The sequence below is a fragment of the Callionymus lyra genome, chromosome 2, assembly GCF_982586985.1.
Source record: "Callionymus lyra chromosome 2, fCalLyr1.hap1.1, whole genome shotgun sequence".
NCBI classification, from domain to species: Eukaryota; Metazoa; Chordata; class Actinopteri; order Syngnathiformes; family Callionymidae; genus Callionymus; species Callionymus lyra.
Window position 1 is genome coordinate 27,138,536 of NC_141819.1, and position 22,703 is coordinate 27,161,238.

Genomic DNA, 22,703 nt, shown 5'->3' on the forward strand with positions numbered 1-22,703 from the left:
GGTACAATGGATGCGGTTTACTCCCCAAGCCAGCAGGGGGCGACAACAGTTATTCTCTCGGGGGCGTTTCCATTTTTTTTCCTCTACCGGGGTCAAACATTTGGCGGCTGGAAAGCGCCAACTCAAAAAACAGAAGTTTGTTTCACTTAATTTGTGTAAATATCGAGGATACTTTGAGAACCTATGACAGGAAAATGGAAGAACTTTTTAGCAAAGTGTTGCAAGTGAACGTCAGGTGTCGAGACTGCGAGGAGAGGTAAGGCGCGAGCCTAACAGTGTCTGTTTTCCAAAGATGTCAACAGAGGAATATCTGGTTAAAAAACTGTTTGTGTATCGAGATTCTGGAGATTTCAGATATTTCGAATAATTTCTCTAGTCAACTGTAGTTTGTTACGTTTAAACACAACATAACATCTAGTCATTTTAATTGTCAAACTTTATTATAAATGTACTGGTGGTTTTTCAATTGTAGGTACCAGATGTTTCATGTTTTAGTGAAAAACTGATAAAAATAAAAATAATGTTCAAATGTTTTTAATTACTACATTTCTTGTATAAATCAAAATAAAATAACCATTTTAACTTAAAATCCAGAAACACAGTTTTTTTTCAGACCAAGTCTTAAATTTCAATAATTAAACGGTGCTCACTTTTGTATACATTTGTTAACAATATATGAAAAAATAAAAATAATTATATATTTATTATAATTATATTATGCAAAAAAGTTCATAATTCAAAACTATTACACTTGTAAAACATTGTGTATTTAAAAAAATGCTGTTTATCATTATATTTATTTATAATTTTCATATTTTTGTATTAATTTTCCCCCTATTTTATCTAAATCTGTTTAGTCTCGTGGGACTAATAAAGGAATATCATATCTCAATAATTACATCCGAGGGAAAAAAAATACAATATGAAATGTTTATATTGGCTCATATCAGTGTTGCATATCCACTAAATCTCCATAGAGACATAACACATTTGAAGAGAAAGTTGTGACCATTTATACAAATTAAAAGATATGGGTAAAGTATAATCTACTACTAATCGTTCTATTTCAATACTCATTTTAAATTCTTAATTCTTATGTTAGTTTGATTCCAGATTAAGTTGGCTACACATTTTTTAAGAAAATAAAAGCAGACAGGTTTATTTGATGTCACTTGATAACTTAATTGTGTAATTTAAACTACAGATGGGAAATACTTTTTTGAATCAAATTTCATTAAAACGGAAAACAGAAAATAAACTGTGTCAAAAATGTAAAATCCTTTGATTTGACCCTTTTTGATGGTAAGTAAGTACAATGCCGTTACCACTGTTCTTTCACATGTATTTTGGTTGTACTTGTGTAAGATAAGTAAATAAGTAATTTGTATTTACAGTGCCTTGCGAAAGTATTCGGCCCCCTTGAATCTTTCAACATTTCGCCACATTTCAGGCTTCAAACAAAGATATAAATTATTTTTTTTTGTCATGAATCAACAACAAGTGGGACACAATCGTGAAGTGGAACGAAATTTATTGGATAATTTAAACTTTTTTAACAAATAAAAAACTGAAAAGTGGGGCGTGCAATATTATTCGGCCCCCTTGCGCTAATACTTTGTAGCGCCACCTTTTGCTGCAATTACAGCTGCAAGTCGCTTGGGGTATGTCTCTATCAGTTTTGCACATCGAGAGACTGGAATTCTTGCCCATTCTTCCTTGCAAAACAGCTCGAGCTCAGTGAGGTTGGATGGAGAGCGTTTGTGAACAGCAGTCTTCAGCTCTTTCCACAGATTCTCGATTGGATTCAGGTCTGGACTTTGACTTGGCCATTCTAACACCTGGATACGTCTATTTGTGAACCATTCCATTGTAGATTTGGCTTTATGTTTTGGATCATTGTCCTGTTTGAAGATAAATCTCCATCCCAGTCTCAGGTCTTTTGCAGACAGGTTTTCTTCCAGAATGGTCCTATATTTGGCTCCATCCATCTTCCCATCAATTTTAGCCATCTTCCCTGTCCCTGCTGAAGAAAAGCAGGCCCAAACCATGATGCTGCCACCTCCATGTTTGACAGTGGGGATGGTGTGTTCAGGGTGATGAGCTGTGTTGCTTTTACGCCAAACATATCGTTTTGCATTGTGGCCAAAAAGTTCTATTTTGGTTTCATCTGACCAGAGCACCTTCTTCCACATGTTTGGTGTGTCTCCCAGGTGGCTTGTGGCAAACTTTAAACAAGACTTTTTATGGATATCTTTGAGAAATGGCTTTCTTCTTGCCACTCTTCCATAAAGGCCAGATTTGTGCAGTGCACGACTGAATGTTGTCCTATGGACAGACTCTCCCACCTCAGCTGTAGTTATCTGAAGTTCATCCAGAGTGATCATGGACCTCTTGGCTGCATCTCTGATCAGCCTTCTCCTTGTTTGAGATGAAAGTTAGGAGGGACGGCCGGGTCTTGGTAGATTTGCAGTGGTCTGATACTCCTTCCATTTCAATATAATTGCTTGCACAGTGCTCCTTGAGATGTTTAAAGCTTGGGAAATCTTTTTGTATCCAAATCCGGCTTTAAACTTCTCCACAACAGTAATGGTTCTCTCTGCGCTTTAAACAGAACCCTGAGACTATCAAAGAGCAGGTGCATTTATACGGAGACTTGATTACACACAGGTTCATTCTATTTATCATCATCAGTCATTTAGGACAACATTGGATCACTTCAAAGATCCTCACTGAACTTCTGGAGTGAGTTTGCTGCACTGAAAGTAAAGGGGCCGAATAATATTGCACGCCCCACTTTTCAGTTTTTTATTTGTTAAAAAAGTTTAGATTATCCAATAAATTTCGTTCCACTTCACGATTGTGTCCCACTTGTTGTTGATTCATGACAAAAAATTAAAATTTTATATCTTTATGTTTGAAGCCTGAAATGTGGCGAAATGTTGAAAGGTTCAAGGGGGCCGAATACTTTCGCAAGGCACTGTATATAGCGCTTTTCCTGAACGGTGAAATAAAGTATAATATTCATACAGGAAGTCACAAATCCGGGTCACAATTGAGCTGCAGCTAACAACAAGTCCAGTCCACAAAAGAGTGAGTAACAACCTTTTATGTTTAATTTTTTAAACATGGATTCTACTTCTTGACTGCTTGTGTAGCTGGCAATCCTTATATTCGTTATCTTTTGAAGGTTTTTTAACTGAACATTAAAGCAGCTAGAATGGGAAAAAAAAACACTATCATGAGTCATCGTACTCCTAGTCGATGTTTTTGAATTGTACATTTTCTTCACACTTTGAAGATAATTTGTTTTTACATTGTAGATGGCAAGTTTTCCATGGTCACATTGTCGTTAATGATACAAACGTTTTGCTTTTCTGGCTGACAGGATCTTCTCGTGAGATTAACAGATGATGCTGATCCATATTTTCTCTTCAACCTCTCAATTTCAGAAGAAGATTTTCAGAGGTGAGTTTCTCAGACACCTTTTGTTGATTTATTAAGTGTGTTGTGTAACATCTTCTCTTCTGTGCAGTTTGAAGGTTCAGCAGGGGCTGCTCATAGACTTCGCATCTTTCCCTCAAAAGTTCATCGACCTGCTGAATCTGTGTTCGTCCGAGCAAGGGTCTGACAATCCAAGGTGTCAACATAGAAGACAAATGCTCTCGCATGACTTCAAGTTATTTTTTAATTCTGTCAAATCCTCTCAATCCACCCTTGAAATAAGTTTGTTCTTTTTTTCCAAAGGTTTCTCCTGCATTTGTCATGTCAGACGACGTCTCTGGAAGGTCCTGCCAACTTCAGTGTAGTAGAAACAAATGCATTCAAACACCTGAATCATTTGTCTTTAAGGCTCAGTCAAGGGTCCGACAAACACGTGAGAGACTACCTGGCAGTGTGCCTCTCCTCTCTGAAGGTGAGTAGTCGTTGTCGTTCATGGTAGATATTCCTAATCAAATATCTTGTTGAATGATTGACGTGAATGTGTCGACAATAACAAAATGATAAGAATTGTTCTATTTTCTATTAAAGTACGGCGACCAGACACCTACATGAGAATATACAAGTGTATAACCGGTTAATTATTTTATTTATTTTTCATTTTTGCTTTTTTAAATGGTTAAAAGAAAACTAACATTTGAAGGAGAAACACAATCATTTGCAATATTTTAAACTTGCGACTTGTTTTTTTCATCAATATTAACTTTTTTTTACTTTGATTAATGTCAAAATGCAAATATTATCAAATGCAGTACGTTTGGACACACCTTCTGGGTCCATCCAAAGTGTTTACAATTGTTGATACTGACTGATCTTAATTACTTAAAGTAATGATGGTCAGTCATTTCTCTTTACTTGGTTCTGTATCAACATCCTCTGATGGTCTCAACCCCATTTATAAGGAAAACAATTCCACTAAGTAACCCCAAGACACACCAGTGAAGTAGAAACATTTAAGGTGACTATTTTTCATGGTGATAAATATAATGCCAAAAGTCTGAGAAAAAGATGGTTATTTTAAAGAAACTAGAATATAAGACAGTTTATTCAGGTATTTCACATTTTTTTAAAGTACATAGTTATGCATGTGTTCGTTCATAGTTTTGATGCATTCAATGAGAATCTATTGTGCAATTAATCACGAAAAATATTGAATGAGAAGGTGTTTCCAAACGTTTGGCCTGTGCTGAATATCTAACGGTCTTGGAATCTGTGGTTCTGATGTTATGAGGCATTGATATGGTTGCGTAATTGACGAGGTAATAAAACAATCAAAAAATTATACTCCAACATATTCGGCTTTTTCAGGCAGAAAAACAAACCCTCGAGACCAAGTTGAAGAAAACTGAGGAGGACCTCAGCAGGCAGCTGAGTTATGCGCAGCAGGTGAGATTTCTCTTCTTTTGTACTGATGTTCAGGTTCAGGGTCGAGTGCTGTGCACACTAATAATACATCTCAAGGTAGAGAATTGTGTTGTTTGGCCAGGCAGGCAGTCTGCTGATATAGAAGCCCCACAGAAAACTGAGCTGCAGTGAAATGAAAAACAGAATTTCTTATGTTGACACAGCAGTTCAAATGTATTAATAAGAACATTTCATATCATACGACTGACAGACTCTTTCTGAGAAAACAAGAGAGCTGGACAAACTGCGCTCAGAGTGGACGTCTCAGTCCAGTTCTCTGTCCAGCCGACACTGTAATGAGCTGCAGTCAGAAAGAGAAAAGGCTTCAGAGGTAAGATTGTACGCGTTTGCTCTTGTCAGTCTTCATTAATGTGTCCTCGCTGGCCTGCATCAGTTACAGAGCAAGTTGCAGCAGCAAACCCAGCAGCTCCGCCAGGAATTGGAGAGTTCTCACAAGAAGAGCAGTCAGCAGCTCCAGAGCAGACTGTCCGAGCTGGAGACTTCCTGCAGAGACTTGACCGAGAGGAAGTACAAGAATGAATCCACCATCAGAGACCTCAAGATCAAGCTAGTGGGTGCAGAAGAGGTGAGGAAGCAGGAAAATGTAACTGAATAAGTCTGCAGTGATTAATTTCTGATCATGTCAGCGCCTCTTCTGTTGAAGGGCTTTGTTGCAGATCTGTATCATCATCATTATCCTTCTCCCCGTCCTCCTCTGTCCTGTTTTTCTTTCAGCAAACGTTAGCAGTTTCACACTTGCAACATGTTTGCAGATCATTTCAGGCCCATAAGCCAGTTATGACCTCAGTCTTACAACTATGTGAGGCTATTTTGTGTGGACAATATTGAGGTTCTTATATAACTAATGGATATTAAAACATTTGAATGAGACATAAAGGCTTGTAAAGAAACACTTATCAATATCGTTTTTTTCAAAAATAAAATAAAAACAGTAAAAAAAAAACGGGACGTCAATTTAATGCCGAACTGTTTTGAAGCTGTTGATCAACAAAAAATGCAGAGGAAGCAAATCTGAAATATGTATAAATATAGTTGGATAAAAACCAGGCCACCATTTGAACCAAAAACAAGGTCAAAGTTCAAAGAGGTTGCTGAGAGTAGAGCTGTCAAGTTATCCTGGTGTTCTGTCATCGATGCTAGCCCAACCTCTTGGATGGAATTTACCAGAATTTGGCCTCCATACTTGTGGTATATTTGGAGTAGAAAATATTTATATGTGTGTTATATTTATAAGTATATATTCAATTTGATTATTTAAGTGTCAAATCAAATCAGGGTTCCCTAAAGATATTTTACAGTTCAAACTATTATTCATGAGAGAAGTTGTTTTGGTTAAGAAGTTTAATCAAATATTAATACATATATTTCTGAAAAACGTGTAAGAGGAGAATTCTCAAAACCACTTACCGGTTGTTGTATAATCTGTTTTACATGGCCTGGATTTGATAAGAATTATTTTTGTAGTCATAAAGTCTACATTCCAGTTTAGTTGAGGAATATAACTCCATAAAACCACAGTATTGAGGCGTCAGCTGAAAATTCAATACTCCACATTTCTTATGTAAGCAATGATTATTCTGCGTACCACCAAGTAAAGAAAAGTTTCATGGTTGTTTGTCCAGGAGTGTCAACGATCAAAGCAGCAGCTGCTGACTCTGAGGAGGGACAACAGCAGTCTGGACACTGAAGTACACGAGAAGGAGCGACTGGTCAGCCAGCTTCAGTTGAAAGTGGCCGTCCTGGACCAAGAGAACAAAGACAAGGATCAGCTGATGGGCCGAACCAAAGAGGTGCTGGAGGCCACGCAGAGACAGAAGGCGAGTGGAAACATAGTTGATCAATATCTCATCACTTACCATATTTTCTAACTGTAAGATACTCGAATTAATTAAATATGGTGTTTTTGCCATTTGTTTCTAACTGTGATTTCAATTTGCCTCTGAGGTCAATAATCTGCTGCTGGCAACAAGAAACCTTAAGCGAGAACATTGTTATCTGACATTGATTTTACTGTGTGTCTGTAAATCCATGAAAATATGCACAAATATACATTCATAGCGCTATCATTCTCTACAACAAGTCTTATCTGTTATTTAGGAGTCTGCAGAAGAAGCTGCTGAAATGAAAAAACTGCAGACCAAGAAACTGGAGTCTACAGTCAAGTCTCTGTCTGAAGAGCTGATTAAGGTCTGTGATGCTGCTGAACTGAAATCCCTGTGTTGTTGTTTTTATTATTAGTGTTTGAGAGAAAACAACAAGATGAACAGGACTGAACACGGGAATTGTAAATCTATATCCAGAGTTTAAAGAGGAACATGAACTTTCTTTCTTTAGCATTATATTTATTATTGGTAGTAATTTTGTGACACCCCAGGAGTGATTTCCACATTTTATTTATATCGTTTTTCATTACCATTTGTCATCAGAATTATAAACCTGAACACTAGACTTTACAAATGTCGTCTAACCCTTCAGTGTAAATGCTATTATAAACATGATCAGTTTTTGCTAAAATCTAATCAAATTAACAGGTGAACGGAAATTAATCTTGTTCTTCAAGAAACCGGCAGGAAAATATTCACACTTTTTGTTTTATTCAGGCCAACGGTATCATTAAGAAGCTGCAGAGTGAGGTCAGAGGCCTGGTGGGCAAAATTAAAGTGAAGAACACGGTGACGGTGTCGCAGGAGAAGGTGCTGCAGGAAACTACAGGGAAGCTTCAAACTGTTGAGAAGGATCTTCAGAGCGCTCAGCAACAGCTCACCAACAAGGACGAGCAGGTTTGTTAATTGTTTTTTATTTGGAAGTTACCTTAAGTTAGTGACCTGCTGTTTGACAAATTTGATTGAATTCTTTGTCAACTTAATCGACCCCTGAACCCTTGTCCAACCTAAGACCCTAGAAATAGTCATGTGCTCCGGATATATAAAAGGAGGAATATTTCTCAAAAATCAAATGTTCTTTCTCTTCAGATTTCAAAGCTCAAAGAACAGCTTGAGGCGACGGTTCAAAAGCTAAATGAAAGTAAAGAAGTCCTGAAAACCAATGAGAACGGTAAGTTAGAATGAAACATGAAAGAAGTGCGTATCAAAGGCGTTTCTCCACTACATCAAAGAACAGAGAGTTGATTTCAGAAAAGCTTGAATCGATCTCATACAAAACTGACTTCCATTACAATTAGCTTTAGAAATGGATACTATACCGAAGCAGAGGCTCTAACCGCCATATGCACTATGGGATTGTGTTTTACCCTGGATCCTATTAGACAGAGTTTCAAATACAAGAACCTACAATGACCATGACAGATGATGTTTTTCCCTCAGTCATCAACTGGTTAAATAAGCAGCTGAATGAAAAGCTCCTGACCAAGAAGCCTGAAGGTTTGGACTATCCAGCTCCTCTACCTGCCACCTCTGGATTTCGGGTGGGTTGATAACTTTGTTTAAACAGTCTCTTAATTTGGTTTTAGGAAATCCTTCATTCATTAATATTTTCAGAAGAATCATCAATGAGATTTATTGAGAAATGTGAGAAATTGTTTACTGCCGTTATCAGCGGTGCCTTCTTTAAAGCCATTTTTAATACATGCTCCTAACACCAACAATAACATGTAGAGTCAACATGGTAAACAAAATAAATTAGAAGAAGAAAACCCACTTCATTGAAGGTCAACTAATATGTTGATTTGAGTGTCTCTTAAATAGAAAACTATCTTTTAAATGAAATATTTTCATTAGAAATTGTACTTAAGTTCTGCTACTGAAAATTCCCTTTTATGGAGATTAAATCTCGTTTATCATAACGACATCCACTCTGCTGTGATTGGCCAAGCATGGAGGTTTGTCACAGTGCGTCATCAATCTCAGAACTCTCCACCTCCAAGGCACTCGTTGTACAAACAAAGCGGGGAGTGATTACAGCTGGCTAGAGGAGGAGTGAAGCCATTATTAGGTCATAATCGACGCCTCTCGAAAACTCTTGTTCGCCGAGATTTCAGACGGAGGAGAACTTTATAAAGTAATAACTTCACTGCTGAGGGACCTACTGTATGTGGAGAGGAGGACATTTGAAACGTGAGAAAGTCAGGAGAGTTGGATTTTCACATAAGTTGCCTTTTATAAAACTAGGTCACCTCCAGGTACTTCAATTTTACTTCTTACTTATTATACTTTTGTTACTTTCTCTACTTAAGAGAGACTTGAAGTCATCTAATTTATAGATGTATATTATATTTATTTTGCTCTGACTAGAACAACTTGAATGGAAACGAAACATGAGTCTCCTGCCTTTTATTTAAGCTTTGAACTTGAACAAAAGTTGTCAATGATATACCATTAGATGAACGTTGGGGTTCTTTATATGTTGTTAAAGAGGTACATCTTTCAGGCGCAGTTTTATCCTCAAGCCATGAAACCTGTTGGGACCCAACTGTTAGCAGTCGGTACTTCTTCTGCTGAACCCCGAACGCTTCAGCAGGCTAGCAAACACATGTGAGTAATCTCTGGTTTCTAGTGTCATGACATCATGAAGTAACACCAGAGATGGTCACACTAAATGCAGACAAAGATCCAAATATGGCTGGATCACACTTTGTCCATGTGTTGATCAAGATGCCCCTTTTCTATCGAACTGCTCTTGGGCCAAAATATTGTTAAATAAATTTGAAAGTGAAAACGACGAAATGTATATCGATGGATTGATGCTGAATTAATGTTATTCATCTTTGTCTGATTTGTCTCCCTGACGACCTCAGAGGAGATGCTGCAGGTCTGGACTCAAAATACTTTGAGAGAAGAGATGACAGCATTCCAGTCTACGGTCTGCCCTCCAATCTTCTGCACAAAGGTACAATTATGTTACCCATTTGAAGATAAAAATCAAATCTGATTTGGGTCCCTGAAATGTTATCAGTATGCAATGAGTCACTGCACCTGTCAGTTGGAGGTTATTGACCTCAGCGATCTCCCTAGGAAGTCGTGCCTCTTGATTAAACACTAATCACTGTTGTTCATATCGGTTTGTGTTTCAAAGTGAGGGAAGGGAAAATGGCTTTGAGGCAGGAATAATAAACACTGTAATACTTCCATCAGTTATTAATGCACAACAAAGGTGAGGCGGAGATGGATGAGACTAAAACACACTCTAATGGAGTGTGTTCCCAAATGTATGACCTGAACTGTAGATTCTGTCATACCTGATGTTGGAGCCAGATGCTTGTGTTCATGAACGTGATTAAGTGTTTTCCATTTTCCAGACCTGCCTCAGAGAACCAAACCTCCGGTGCCTTCGGCTTATTTTTCTGCCTGAAGCAGCAGTGACGCGAGTGCTACAGGTGAAAGCATGTCGTCCTTGATCTTGTTCGCGCCGATGTTCTGACGTGTACAATACTTGTAATATATTTGTTGTTGCCTTTCTAATACGTGCACATTTTAATTAAATAAAATTATTTTAATTCTCTGTTTTTAATTACTTTTCGGTTTCTTAATATGTGCCATAGAGTTTACCTTTTTTTCTGAAACAAACTTTGAGCAAAACCTTAGTGTCCGGCAGAAAATTGTACACAATACTTTATTTTAATAGGGTAGTGTATTGGCAAGAATTGGCTGATACAACATGAAATACTGTAGGAACAAGGATACGTTTGCAGTAGTACAAGTAGTTGACTCTGGTGTTGCAGAATTTACAGACAATGTGACTCTTGAAGTCATAACTGCTTTCATTTGTTTTGAAACCAAAATATGTCCAAACATCAGCTTTAAAAGCTGCTGGAGTCGACGGTATCCTCTTGTCCTCAGTCATTACCAGGATCTTGCAGTATTTTATTGTTCCTTTTGCTGCGGAGGAGCAATGACTCCTAGAGGCCTGAAGTTTGATTGCTACACAAAAATGAAAGCCCTTGTAGATACATTTTATTTTAAACACTTTATTGAAGTGTATTGAACCATTAAAGAACTATAGTAAATAATGTAAAGCAAAAAAATCATTAGAAAGAACAAATTGAGCGACAGTCTGACTGTGACATCTAAAAGGATTTTGGCCCAATGTGTGGTCAAGTTTGAAACTCCTGCTTAAATGTGATCCCATCACTCTAGAAGCAGCCTTTTTTGATATTGCATATTTGTGGTTCGCTCCTTAATTTAACTGAAGAATAACTGCAATCCCAAGAATATTTTATATTTTTATTGTCCGACTGTGTCAAACCTCAGTTACATTGACTGTTGTTGGATCATTTCCTTATCGGGCGCCAGCACCTGACCAACAGGCCAGCTACAAATAGGATGGATGTTATCTGCACTTTGTAATCTTGGCTCATTACACGGCATGTGAGTGTGATCCGGGCGCGGAGGTGGTTGGATTGGCTGGAACGGGGGAAGCCTTTCCTGAGATGTTGGAGGAGCTGGAGGTCCAGGAAGAGGGAACGGTACTCTGTGACGGTGCGAGCACACAGGTTCCATCTCCCCAGGTGCCAGAACATGTTGGTCCTGTGGAAATAGTTGAAGAGCCACATTATTAGCACCGTCTTCTTTGAAACTAACTATGGAAACATTGAGTATTGCGTATGTCAGTTGTGTTTAGCTCAAGACAAGTGGAACACAGCACTTGTGTCGTCGATAAGGAATAAATCCGGTCTGCTACTTCAGTTGTTGTCCGGAGAAATCAGGAAATAATGTCATTTTCTTCAATTATCTTACCAACAGGTGCTATAGGTGATGTTTTTAAGTGTGATCCGTGACTCACCTGGGCTGGATACGATTCACACTCGGGCGCCCGGACTCCGCTTCTCTTGTTAAAACTCGATTTGCACTGGACGTGATTCTACGCAGAGATGAGCAAAAAGATTAACACAATTCTCACTGAGGTTCTGTTCAATAGCGAGTGGCCGACAGCTCTCTGACCCTGACGGTCCCCTTCCGAGAGTTTTGTGAATAAAACATAAGAAGCCGTCGAAAGTCAAGGTTTGTGGTGTGTGTGCTCAAACTGCAGTAGGTGGTTGTCATGGCAACAGTTGATTCTTTCTTTTCAAAAATGAGGTTTAGTCGAAGTTGTACTGATGGACCTCGAAACAACCCTTTTACCAGTTCTCTGGTCTTGATCCTCTGATGTCGAAGTTCAAAATAAGAATTAGAATAGCAAAGACCAGTCAACAACCTGCTAATCTTCAACAGCTAGTCAAGCTCTGACTCGATCATAAAGTTGGATCACACTCACAGCTCTTTGGGGGCAGAGAGGTAAACAGGCTTCTGGAACTATCCTGGACCCCCTCGGGCAACGAGTCTCCACCATGTTGAATTCGAAGCTGTAGCCCATCCCCATCCCCATGATGTACTGTCGGAGGAGAGAGGTGAGAATCCAGAGGCGGCGGAATTCAACGCCGGTGCTTCTTACGTATGACAGGATGCGGCCGACTTCGTTTAGCACGTAGACGCTGGTGAGGGAGGAGTTCTGGTTGTACTCCCTGACTGCCAGGTTAACGGCCGCGAGACTGTCCGGATCGTTGAGGGAGATAAGCACAGGACAGTCCGGACATATGCTCATCATCTCCGCGTTGGTCACCTCTACACACAAATATGTGTTAGTACCCTCAGAACAGTTACACCCTCACATTTACTCATCATACATTCTGCTCAAACCCTTGGTTCCTCACTGACCTCTGGTCAACATGATTGATTCTTGACCAGAGCTCAAACTTTCACCAGTCTAGACATGTTTGCTCATCTTACACAATCCTCTTCTGCAGGCGCAAACTTAACAAGTTAAATATTGACCTTGTCGAGTCTCACACTCGTATCTGGTGACTTTGGAGACGTCGTTCTTCACCTCCAGCATCACGGTGCAGTTCGCCACCACCGCCTGGAGAGCAGAAGCAACAAGTCAGCGTCTCCATGATATCACTCTTGAAAAGTGAGAAGGAGTCGGTGTGTTTACCCTGGAACCCAGTTCCCTCACGCCACAATCGTCAACATTCTTGGGGTTGACCACGCTGCACATGGTCTCCCTGAGTCCCATCAACAGGTTGATTTCACAGCCGTCTTGCACCTGTGGATAAGATGAGCCGCAGACACATGTTTGTTCCAGGAGTAAAATCTCTGATCACCTTTTACAATGTGATCAACCTCACCTTGTTCACTTTACTCTCATGGACCTTTTCAAGCTTGAACTTGTAGCCGTGGTCGTGGTTGTCGTGGATGGCCTGCATGGCCAGACGCTGGGCTGCGACATTGTTGTCTTCGCTGCAGGCGACCGCGTCAGGTGCCGCGTCGGCGCCGAGGAGCACCAGCGCCGGCAACAGAACCAGAACCACGAATGACTTCATGATGAAGAGGCGGATGGAGCCGTCGAGAGGGAAGCGGTTCTGCTTTATAGGCTTTGGACGGGTCATACAAGGACTTCCTGGAATTTATCCCGGTGTTGAAATTGAACGTTGAAATGTTGTTGCATCACAGTGTGTTTTGTCCTGTTTTGAAGCTACAAAGATCAAATAAATATATTTTGAGATAAAATTGGATCAGTGTTTGCCAGTGTTACGTCGTGAAGTTCATGGGTTTAACACCCATTGGATGAACAACATTTTTCACACTGAAATTAGGGGAAATTCAGTGTGAAAACCTGCTGGGTGTCGCAAACAAATGTCAACATGCGTGAAGACGGCCGACTTCCTCTTTTCAACAACATAACAAACAAGATTGAAGAGAACCTGTCAAAACTGCAGGAACAGACTCTATCAGAACCTCAACAATATCACATGTTATTATTAACCACAATATACGCATAAGACCATCATGGAGGTGACCCAAGAACACCTTAAATACTTTTTTTTCTATGAATAACTTATGCCGTGCACGGGTGCAGCTAAATATACCGATTGGCAGTCAAAGCCGAGTTCTTGCGAACTAGAGTCAATGACACGATGGTGAGGGGTGTGTCAGTAATGATCTGACCCAGGTGCAAAATTTGCAACACTGTGAGATGGACTCTAGTAAACAATAAATTGTTTTTCATTTAGAAATTGCAGAATTTATATCGTTGTCTTTGATTTTCTAAAAGAATAGTCTTTATAGGCATTATTGAAATGAATGAAAATGTGGACCAAAAAGAGAATATTCATTTACTTCATGTGGGACTTTCTGATCATGGGGTAATTTTAAATTATCTTAAGAGAGTTCATGAAATGGACCTGATACAAACTACACTGGATTCGTAGAATGACCAAGAGTTGTTTGTATAGGGAACTTTTGAATTTAATTGGCCTCCAAGTTTGTGGTTTCTTTAAGGACAGGACTTTACTTCAGCAGAGGCTGCAGCACAACCACTGAACTGAAGGGTGATGTAATGTGAGGTGAAGCTCAAGATGTTTGTATTGAGGAGTCTTGTATGCGAGGACAACATGTGGAGAGTTCTCTCTTCACCTGGTCAGCTAAAGAAGCTTCCATGCAGTTGAAATCTGGAGATTTGTGCGTGTGAAAAAAATGTCAAATGATGTTTGAGTCGCACTGGATTGATTCACTGATCGAAGTCTGTATTACTCTCAGTGTGAATACATAAATATGAGCTATGAGCTGAAATGTAAACTTAATAGTTATGCTTGACAGTAATACAAATATACATATATAGCCCTGATGCTCATGCCGACCTCAAGGCCTGGGGGACAAATCTGGTCCGCCTACACAATTCATGTGGCCCATTGACTGTTTAATAATAATAATAATAATAATTGATAAGTTTTATATAGCGCTTTTTTGGAGGTCACTCAAAGACGCTTTACATTGCATATAATATACATAAAAGAAAAGAAAAAAAAGAACACGAAAACAAATTCAAAATAGAGTCAGGTATGGTATGGGTGGAGTCAGGGGTCGTATGCTTTCTTGAAGAGGTGAGTTTTGAGTTGGCTTTTGAATGAGTTTATGGAGTCTGAATTTCGGATGTTTGGGGGGAGGGAGTTCCAGAGGGTTGGGGCAGAAATGGCAAAAGCTCTGTCTCCTGTGGTGCGGTGTTTTGATCTTGTGATGGGGGTCAGAAGGTTGGTGTCAGATGATCTGAGTTTGCGAGTGGGGGAGTGACGTTTGAGGAGGTTGGTGAGGTAGGGGGGGGGCAAGGTTATTGAGGGCTTTGTAGGTGATGAGCAGGATCTTGAAATTAATTTGTTGCTGTATTGGGAGTGTGTTCTCTAGAGCGGGTGTGGGCGAGTAATCTGGCAGCAGAGTTTTGAGTTTTTCAATGATGATAATTTCCGATTTATTGCAGTTGAGTTTGAGAAAGTTGTTGTTCATCCAGGTTTTTATTGCAGTGAGACAGGTTGTGAGGGTGGAGAGAATGGCAGGAGTGATGGTTGCTGTGGAGATGTAAAGCTGGGTATCGTCGGCGTAACAGTGAAATTGTAGTCCGTGGTGGCGAATGATGTGTCCAAGGGGAAGAATGTAGAGGATGAACAGTAGGGGACCCAGAACGGAACCTTGGGGGACACCATGTGTGACTGGGATGGTTTTGGATGTGCAGTTGTTGATGGAAATGAAGTGTAATCTGTCTGAGAGGTATGATCTGAACCAGGAAAGTGTGGAGCCGGTGATGCCAATGGATGATTGCAGGCGACTGAGGAGTATGGTGTGGTTGATGGTGTCAAAGGCGGCGCTGAGGTCGAGGAGGAGGAGAATGGTGAGTGAGCCAGAGTCGGATGCGAGCAGGAGGTCATTGGTAACTTTGAGTAGTGCTGTTTCTGTGCTGTGGTGAGTTCTGAAGCCGGATAGAAATGTTTCATACAGTTGGTTTGAGTGGAGATGTTGTTTTAGCTGGATGGCAACAGAACGTTCAAGCCGTTTGGAGAGGAATGGGAGGTTTGAAATGGGTCGGAAGTTGTCAGGGTTTTCAGGGTCCAGGCCGGGTTTTTTGAGGATAGGTGTGATGGCAGCAAGTTTGAAAGAATTGGGGTACCGTACCAGAGGTGAGGGAGGAGTTTAAAATGGCAGTGATGAGTGGGGTAAGGTTGGGGAGACAGGCTTTGACAAGGGTAGAGGGGATGGGATCCAAGGGGCAGGAGGAGAGTTTAATGCCAGATAGCATTTTGGTGAGGTCAGATGTTTTTATGGGTGAAAATAAGGAAAAACTTTGGTCTGCAAGAAGGGGGTCTGGGAGTTCCGGGTCAGGGGAGGTGGAAGAGGAGGTGGTTAGCTGGTTGTGTATTATTTCAATTTTTGAGTGAAAAAATGATAGAAAATTATTGCATTTGTCAGGGGTGAAGGAGTGTGGGATGTTGTCCGTTGGTTTTAGGAGTTTATCTATGGTGGAAAACAGAGTGCGGGGGTTTGAGGAGCCAGAGTCGATGATCTTGGAGTAGAAGGTGGAGCGGGCTTTATGGAGTGCAGTCTGGTACAGGTGAGTGTGTTGTTTGTAGGCTTGGTTGTGTACAGTGAGTCCAGTTTTATTGCGAATGCGTTCCAGTTGTCTGCATTGTTTTTTGAGTTTGTACAGTTCAGGAGTGTACCAGGGGGCAGAGTGAGTGAATTTGACCATTTTTGTTTTTTATGGGGGCCAGGTGGTTGAGGCTGGTGGACACAACTACTGAACTGAAGGGTGATGTAATGTGAGGTGAAGCTCAAGATGTTTGTATTGAGGAGTCTTGTATGCGAGGACAACATGTGGAGAGTTCTCTCTTCACCTGTTCAGCTAAAGAAGCTTCCATGCAGTTGAAATCTGGAGATTTGTGCGTGTGAAAAAAACGTCAAATGATGTTTGAGTCGCACTGGATTGATTCACTGATCCAAGTCTGTATTACTCTCAGTGTGAATACATAAATATGAGCTATGAGCTGAAATGTAAACTTAATAGTTATGCTTGACAGTAATACAAATATACATATATAGCCCTGATGCTCATGCCGACCTCAAGGCCTGGGGGACAAATCTGGTCCGCCTACACAATTCATGTGGCCCATTGACTGTTTAATAATAATAATAATAATAATTGATAAGTTTTATATAGCGCTTTTTTGGAGGTCACTCAAAGACGCTTTACATTGCATATAATATACATAAAAGAAAAGAAAAAAAAGAACACGAAAACAAATTCAAAATAGAGTCAGGTATGGTATGGGTGGAGTCAGGGGTCTTATGCTTTCTTGAAGAGGTGAGTTTTGAGTTGGCTTTTGAATGAGTTTATGGAGTCTGAATTTCGGATGTTTGGGGGGAGGGATTTCAGAGGGTTGGGGCAGAAATGGCAAAAGCTCTGTCTCCTGTGGTGCGGTGTTTTGATCTTGTGATGGGGGTCAGAAGGTTGGTGTCAGATGATCTGAGTTCGCGAGTGGGGGAGTGACGTTTGAGGAGGTTGGTGAGGTAGGGGGGGGCAAGGTTATTGAGGGCTTTGTAGGTGATGAGCAGGACCTTGAAATTAATTTGTTGCTGTATTGGGAGTGTGTTCTCTAGAGCGGGTGTGGGCGAGTAATCTGGCAGCAGAGTTTTGAGTTTTTCAATGATGATAATTTCCGATTTATTGCAGTTGAGTTTGAGAAAGTTGTTGTTCATCCAGGTTTTTATTGCAGTGAGACAGGTTGTGAGGGTGGAGAGAATGGCAGGAGTGATGGTTGCTGTGGAGATGTAAAGCTGGGTATCGTCGGCGTAACAGTGAAATTGTAGTCCGTGGTGGCGAATGATGTGTCCAAGGGGAAGAATGTAGAGGATGAACAGTAGGGGACCCAGAACGGAACCTTGGGGGACACCATGTGTGACTGGGATGGTTTTGGATGTGCAGTTGTTGATGGAAATTAAGTGTAATCTGTCTGAGAGGTATGATCTGAACCAGGAAAGTGTGGAGCCGGTGATGCCAATGGATGATTGCAGGCGACTGAGGAGTATGGTGTGGTTGATGGTGTCAAAGGCGGCGCTGAGGTCGAGGAGGAGGAGAATGGTGAGTGAGCCAGAGTCGGATGCGAGCAGGAGGTCATTGGTAACTTTGAGTAGTGCTGTTTCTGTGCTGTGGTGAGTTCTGAAGCCGGATAGAAATGTTTCATACAGTTGGTTTGAGTGGAGATGTTGTTTTAGCTGGATGGCAACAGAACGTTCAAGCAGTCTGGAGAGGAATGGGAGGTTTGAAATGGGTCGGAAGTTGTCAGGGTTTTCAGGGTCCAGGCCGGGTTTTTTGAGGATAGGTGTGATGGCAGCAAGTTTGAAAGAATTGGGGTACCGTACCAGAGGTGAGGGAGGAGTTTAAAATGGCAGTGATGAGTGGGGTAAGGTTGGGGAGACAGGCTTTGACAAGGGTAGAGGGGATGGGATCCAAGGGGCAGGAGGAGAGTTTAATGCCAGATAGCATTTTGGTGAGGTCAGATGTTTTTATGGGTGAAAATAAGGAAACACTTTGGTCTGCAAGAAGGGGGTCAGGGGAGGTGGAAGAGGAGGTTGTTAGCTGGTTGTGTATTATTTCAATTTTCGAGTGAAAAAATGATAGAAATTTATTGCATTTGTCAGGGGTGAAGGAGTGTGGGATGTTGTCCGTTGGTTTTAGGAGTTTATCTATGGTGGAAAACAGAGTGCGGGGGTTTGAGGAGCCAGAGTCGATGATCTTGGAGTAGAAGGTGGAGCGGGCTTTATGGAGTGCAGTCTGGTACAGGTGAGTGTGTTGTTTGTAGGCTTGGTTGTGTACAGTGAGTCCAGTTTTATCGCGAATGCGTTCCAGTTGTCTGCGTTGTTTTTTGAGTTTGTACAGTTCAGGAGTGTACCAGGGGGCAGAGTGAGTGAATTTGACCATTTTTGTTTTTATGGGGGCCAGGTGGTTGAGGCTGGTGGACAGAGTGTGGTTGTAAAGGTTGATGAGGTCCGTTTGAGTTGGGTTTTCAGGGAGGTTGGAGTCAGCTAGAGTGTTTGATATACATGTGGAGAGGGCGATTGGACAGATGGATTTGAGATTCCGGAAAGTAATAGAGCGTTGTTGTTTGTGTTGTGGGGTGGGAGTGTTGATCTCTATAGTGATTGCTAGGTGGTCGGAGATGGTGAGGTCGGTGTGTGAGAGATGTTCGATGTGGATGCCAATGGAACAGACCAGGTCCAGAATGTGTCCATGACTGTGGGTGGGGAAATGAACATGTTGGGTCAGGTTGAAGCAGTTGAGTAGATCCAGAAAGTCGGTTGTAGCTTTGCAGTCCGGGGAGTCAATGTGAATATTAAAGTCGCCAAGGAGTAAAATGGATGAAGAGATGAGAGACAGTTGGGTGAAGAAGTCTGAGAAATCTGACAGAAAGGATGGGTTTGGTTTTGGAGGACGGTAGATGACAGCAATGATAATAGGTTTTTGACCGGGGAGTTTAAAAACCAGGTGTTCAAAAGATGGTGCAGCAGGGATGGGGAGGGGCCGAGGGTTGAGGTTTGGCGGTGAATGGCAGCAATTCCTCCCCCCCGGCCTTTAGTGCGTGGGTTGTCCATATATGAATATTCAGAAGGGGTGGTTTGGTTTAATGCAAGGTAGTCCAGGGGTTTTTGCCAGGTTTCAGTGAGACAGAGTAAGTCCAGTTTATTGTCAGTGATGAATTCATTTAAAATGAGGCTTTTATTGTTGAGGGATCTTGTGTTGAACAGGGCTATTTTCAGTGGGTACCGGGCGGAGGTTGAGGCCGTTCACCGGAAGGTTGCACTGATGACGCGTATTGTTGTGATGACGGAATGAGGAAGTGCGGTAGCTGTGGTCGGTCCAGAGAGAAGTGAGACTGTTTTCCTCTGTGGAATTTAGGACAAACATGCGACGGGAGCCTCTGTGAATGTAGCGGCGGCGTCTTAGAAGTCCAGCGGTTTTTATTGCAGTGGAGAGTACCGTAGTGAGAGGTGTTTGATGATTTAGCCGGAGAAGTTGTGAAGTTGTGTAGCGTAGAGCCATGGCCGGTTTGACGGAGGAGGTGGATTTCGGTGACAGATGGAAAAAGAGTTGCAGGCAGAGGAATACCAACCGCATCATGGCGGATGGAGTAGCCGAGCCTGGGCTACGGTGGCAGCGGTCCTAGCCGGGAGCAGGTGGAAACCTGTCGGGGGACAGCGGTGGTTGTCACGCGGTGGCTGACTGCAGGAAGGCAGCGGTCTTACCCAGCAATGGCTAGCCACAACGGTACCAGTGGTCACCCAGCAAGGGTTTGCAAGCCGAAAATGCAGCAGGAGAAGAAGCAGCGATACGTAGTCGAAAGACCCAGGTAAGGGCCGTAGGAAACAAATTAAAACAAATTTCAAGGAGGGAGAAGCGGCAGCCAAACCCGCCAGCGTCCTCTCACCACCACCCTGTTATCTTCATCATCCAAAAATATGTTTAAGAGAAGATACAATAATATTATTCATGTCAACAATTCGACAGTGACTTTCAATAGGAGTAAAACTGATGTTGACGTGAATCAATATGAGGAATATTATGAGAGTGCTTAGTGAAAGACAAAAATTAAGCCAAAATGGAAAGAATATACATCCATCAGACACATACTGCCTTAGTAAATACACATTTAATTCAACCTGCCCCTGGACGGCTAAAGCTATGGCCCCTTGAGTGATCAAGTTTGACGCCACTGCACTGATGAGTCTTCGGATTCAGAAAAGGTTTCATCGTCAAGGAGGAAAACACGTTGATACAGGAGTGGTTTCATCCTGAGATGATGTGATGCAGTAGGAAGACGAGTAAGGAATCATTAAGGCTACCTTCCTACCGTTGGTACGCTTTCTTCCTGGTGTTGCTATGGAGACAGACCATAAGCAAAGCTGTAGATTGAGATGATCAATGATTTGCTTTCTGGCTGAGCTGTTCCTCAAATATAAATAACTCACTCCTCCTGGAATCTGCTTCACTCGCAGGTCCAATTAGCCAAGAAGACAGACGCTGAACTAGAAAGACTTTTCTTTTTTTAAAAGGACTAATCCAAGTCCAACACTGAGGATTTGACCTTGAACATTTCACAATGCTTGTCTGTGAAGTGACCGAGACAAACCCACGCACCAACAAGATCAAACACTCCAGTTTAAGGGATTACAGATCGTTCAAGCGTGGCGAGCAAACGGGCCGACGGTCCCCCGAGTATAGCGCCCCCGCTGGTTGAGAACCAGGTTCAATGCGCCCAGACAAGAAAACTGGTGAACAGAGAGTTGAATTGATGACATTTGGCTCAAAATGGATTTTTTTTTTTAGGCAAGTTTAAAAAATTTTTTTTTTTTTCAGGTCAGTCATTAAAAAGGACTGTTTGGACTCTGAACAGTAACATTTTCAAATGTTCCCCTCTGAACCCCCCAACATTAGTTTTATAGAAACTGTAACTTTCTGTGACCGCAGTTGCATTTTCCTCGATTCTCTGAGACTCCTGTGTTGTTCTCAGTGTTATCTTGATCTTTTAAGTATATATTTTTTTGATTTTTGTTTTGATTGTTTAAGCGCTTTGTGACCCTGGTCTGGAAAAGTGCTCTATAAATATAATTTACTTACTTATTTAGGTTTTTTTTAATATTAAAAACAGCAGCACAACATTCGTTCCCAGTAAATAAAGTGAATAATCCAACATGACTCAGGTGCTTCAATGAAACAAACCATCAATAAAAACAGATTATGTGACGAATTACTGACAAAAAAAAAATGTATTTTACATTTTAAGAAGCTTTAAGAAAACTGACGGTTTTTAATCACTTAAATCCTATATTCTCCGTTTTATTAGTGGAAATCTAATTGGCTACATAAAAATAGAAATACATATAGTTAGTTGTGTGTTTGGATGATTTGTCTGAGATAAAAATGTATATATATACAGTATATATATATATATACACACAAACATACATACATACATGCATATAAATACATACATACATCCAATTATCCAAATACTTCATTGTTTGTGCTGCTAAAAATTCACCAGGAGTAAACCATGAGTACTCGTTGGGAAAAATATTAAACAGTTACTTTAGATATAAAAACCAGGATTGTTGGAAGCTCACGATGAAACTGTTGATCACTGACATCATGATCCAAACTATTCACATCCTACACAACGATGAACACGTTCTTTACAACTGCTGGAAATATTCACTGAAAACCCAGAAGTGGACTCACCAGCACAGGAGCGTGACTCAGGTGTGACTGACGACGCCAGGAGGGAGAACAGGAAGTGGAGTGTTGGCAGCAGCTGGGATCATGTCTTCATCCGTCAACAGCGACATGATGACTTCAGTTTCATTCTTGAGAGTCCTGACCACTTATCTGCGTGACTTTACTGTTGGATGACTCGGCTTTAATGCAGAGATAAGAGCGAGACTATCCTTCAATAAATATCATATCTGGTCCGACACCATTAGTGACTCCTAAGTAGCAAATGTTTTTTTATGAAAAAAATGTTGAATTTTGAGTCTTCAAACTTGTATGTAACAATTTACGAGTTCTTAAAGAAACTATTGACCTTTGGGTTCTCATTAAACAGTCCCTTCGAACTGGGCTTGGCCAAAGGGCGTTGCAAGTCTTTTTAGAACCGTGGTTACATTCAGGTAACCCACAGGAAACGTATGTGTTTCAAACCTGTGGCTCCAGTTCCTCGCTGAAGTTACCTAAATGTAACCCGGGTTCTATGAATGCTCGTGACACCCTCTCACTCTGTTTTTCAACCACTGTAGTGAGAAATCGTCATGTGTCCCATGGGAAAATATCAAAATTTCCCTGAAATGCGCCATAAACATGAATTACCTGCAAATATTATGCAATTTTCAAATATATGTGCTGTTGTTGTTACTGGGACTGTTATCATGTGATACTCTCCCATATTACTACATTGTTAATATAGGCTACAG

General features: G+C 41.0%; 2 protein-coding genes across 2 annotated transcripts; one reads left to right on the forward strand and one right to left on the reverse strand.

Annotated features, from left to right (window-relative positions):
• Window positions 1-121: 121 nt before the first annotated feature.
• Window positions 122-10,389, forward strand: sass6 (SAS-6 centriolar assembly protein). The gene is made up of 16 exons (XM_087782894.1): window positions 122-256; window positions 3,030-3,090; window positions 3,386-3,465; window positions 3,533-3,637; window positions 3,745-3,913; window positions 4,807-4,884; window positions 5,114-5,233; window positions 5,297-5,488; window positions 6,546-6,740; window positions 7,021-7,110; window positions 7,524-7,703; window positions 7,896-7,977; window positions 8,247-8,347; window positions 9,310-9,413; window positions 9,677-9,768; window positions 10,178-10,389. Exons 1-16 carry the CDS (start codon window positions 195-197, stop codon window positions 10,228-10,230), a joined length of 1,764 nt encoding a protein of 587 aa, XP_087639020.1. The 5' UTR covers window positions 122-194; the 3' UTR covers window positions 10,231-10,389.
• A 699-nt stretch (window positions 10,390-11,088) lies between these two features.
• LOC148086209 (alpha-2-HS-glycoprotein-like) lies at window positions 11,089-13,252 on the reverse strand. The gene is made up of 7 exons (XM_087784392.1): window positions 13,043-13,252; window positions 12,850-12,960; window positions 12,690-12,774; window positions 12,310-12,479; window positions 12,133-12,249; window positions 11,662-11,739; window positions 11,089-11,405 (listed from the first exon to the last, which is right to left on the reverse strand). Exons 1-7 carry the CDS (start codon window positions 13,235-13,237, stop codon window positions 11,130-11,132), a joined length of 1,032 nt encoding a protein of 343 aa, XP_087640518.1. The 5' UTR covers window positions 13,238-13,252; the 3' UTR covers window positions 11,089-11,129.
• Between the last annotated feature and the right edge of the window lie 9,451 nt (window positions 13,253-22,703).

Coding starts and splice junctions, on each gene's coding strand:
- LOC148086209 (XM_087784392.1), bottom strand. CDS start 13,237: ATGAAGTCATTCGTGGTTCTGGTTCTGTTGCCGGCGCTGGTGCTCCTC. Junction 12,961..13,042: donor ATGAGAGTAAAGTGAACAAG/GTGAGGTTGATC, acceptor TCTTATCCACAG/GTGCAAGACGGCTGTGAAAT. Junction 12,480..12,689: donor CGAGTGTGAGACTCGACAAG/GTCAATATTTAA, acceptor ATTTGTGTGTAG/AGGTGACCAACGCGGAGATG.
- sass6 (XM_087782894.1), top strand. CDS start 195: ATGGAAGAACTTTTTAGCAAAGTGTTGCAAGTGAACGTCAGGTGTCGA. Junction 7,111..7,523: donor TGTCTGAAGAGCTGATTAAG/GTCTGTGATGCT, acceptor TGTTTTATTCAG/GCCAACGGTATCATTAAGAA. Junction 7,978..8,246: donor CCTGAAAACCAATGAGAACG/GTAAGTTAGAAT, acceptor TTTTTCCCTCAG/TCATCAACTGGTTAAATAAG.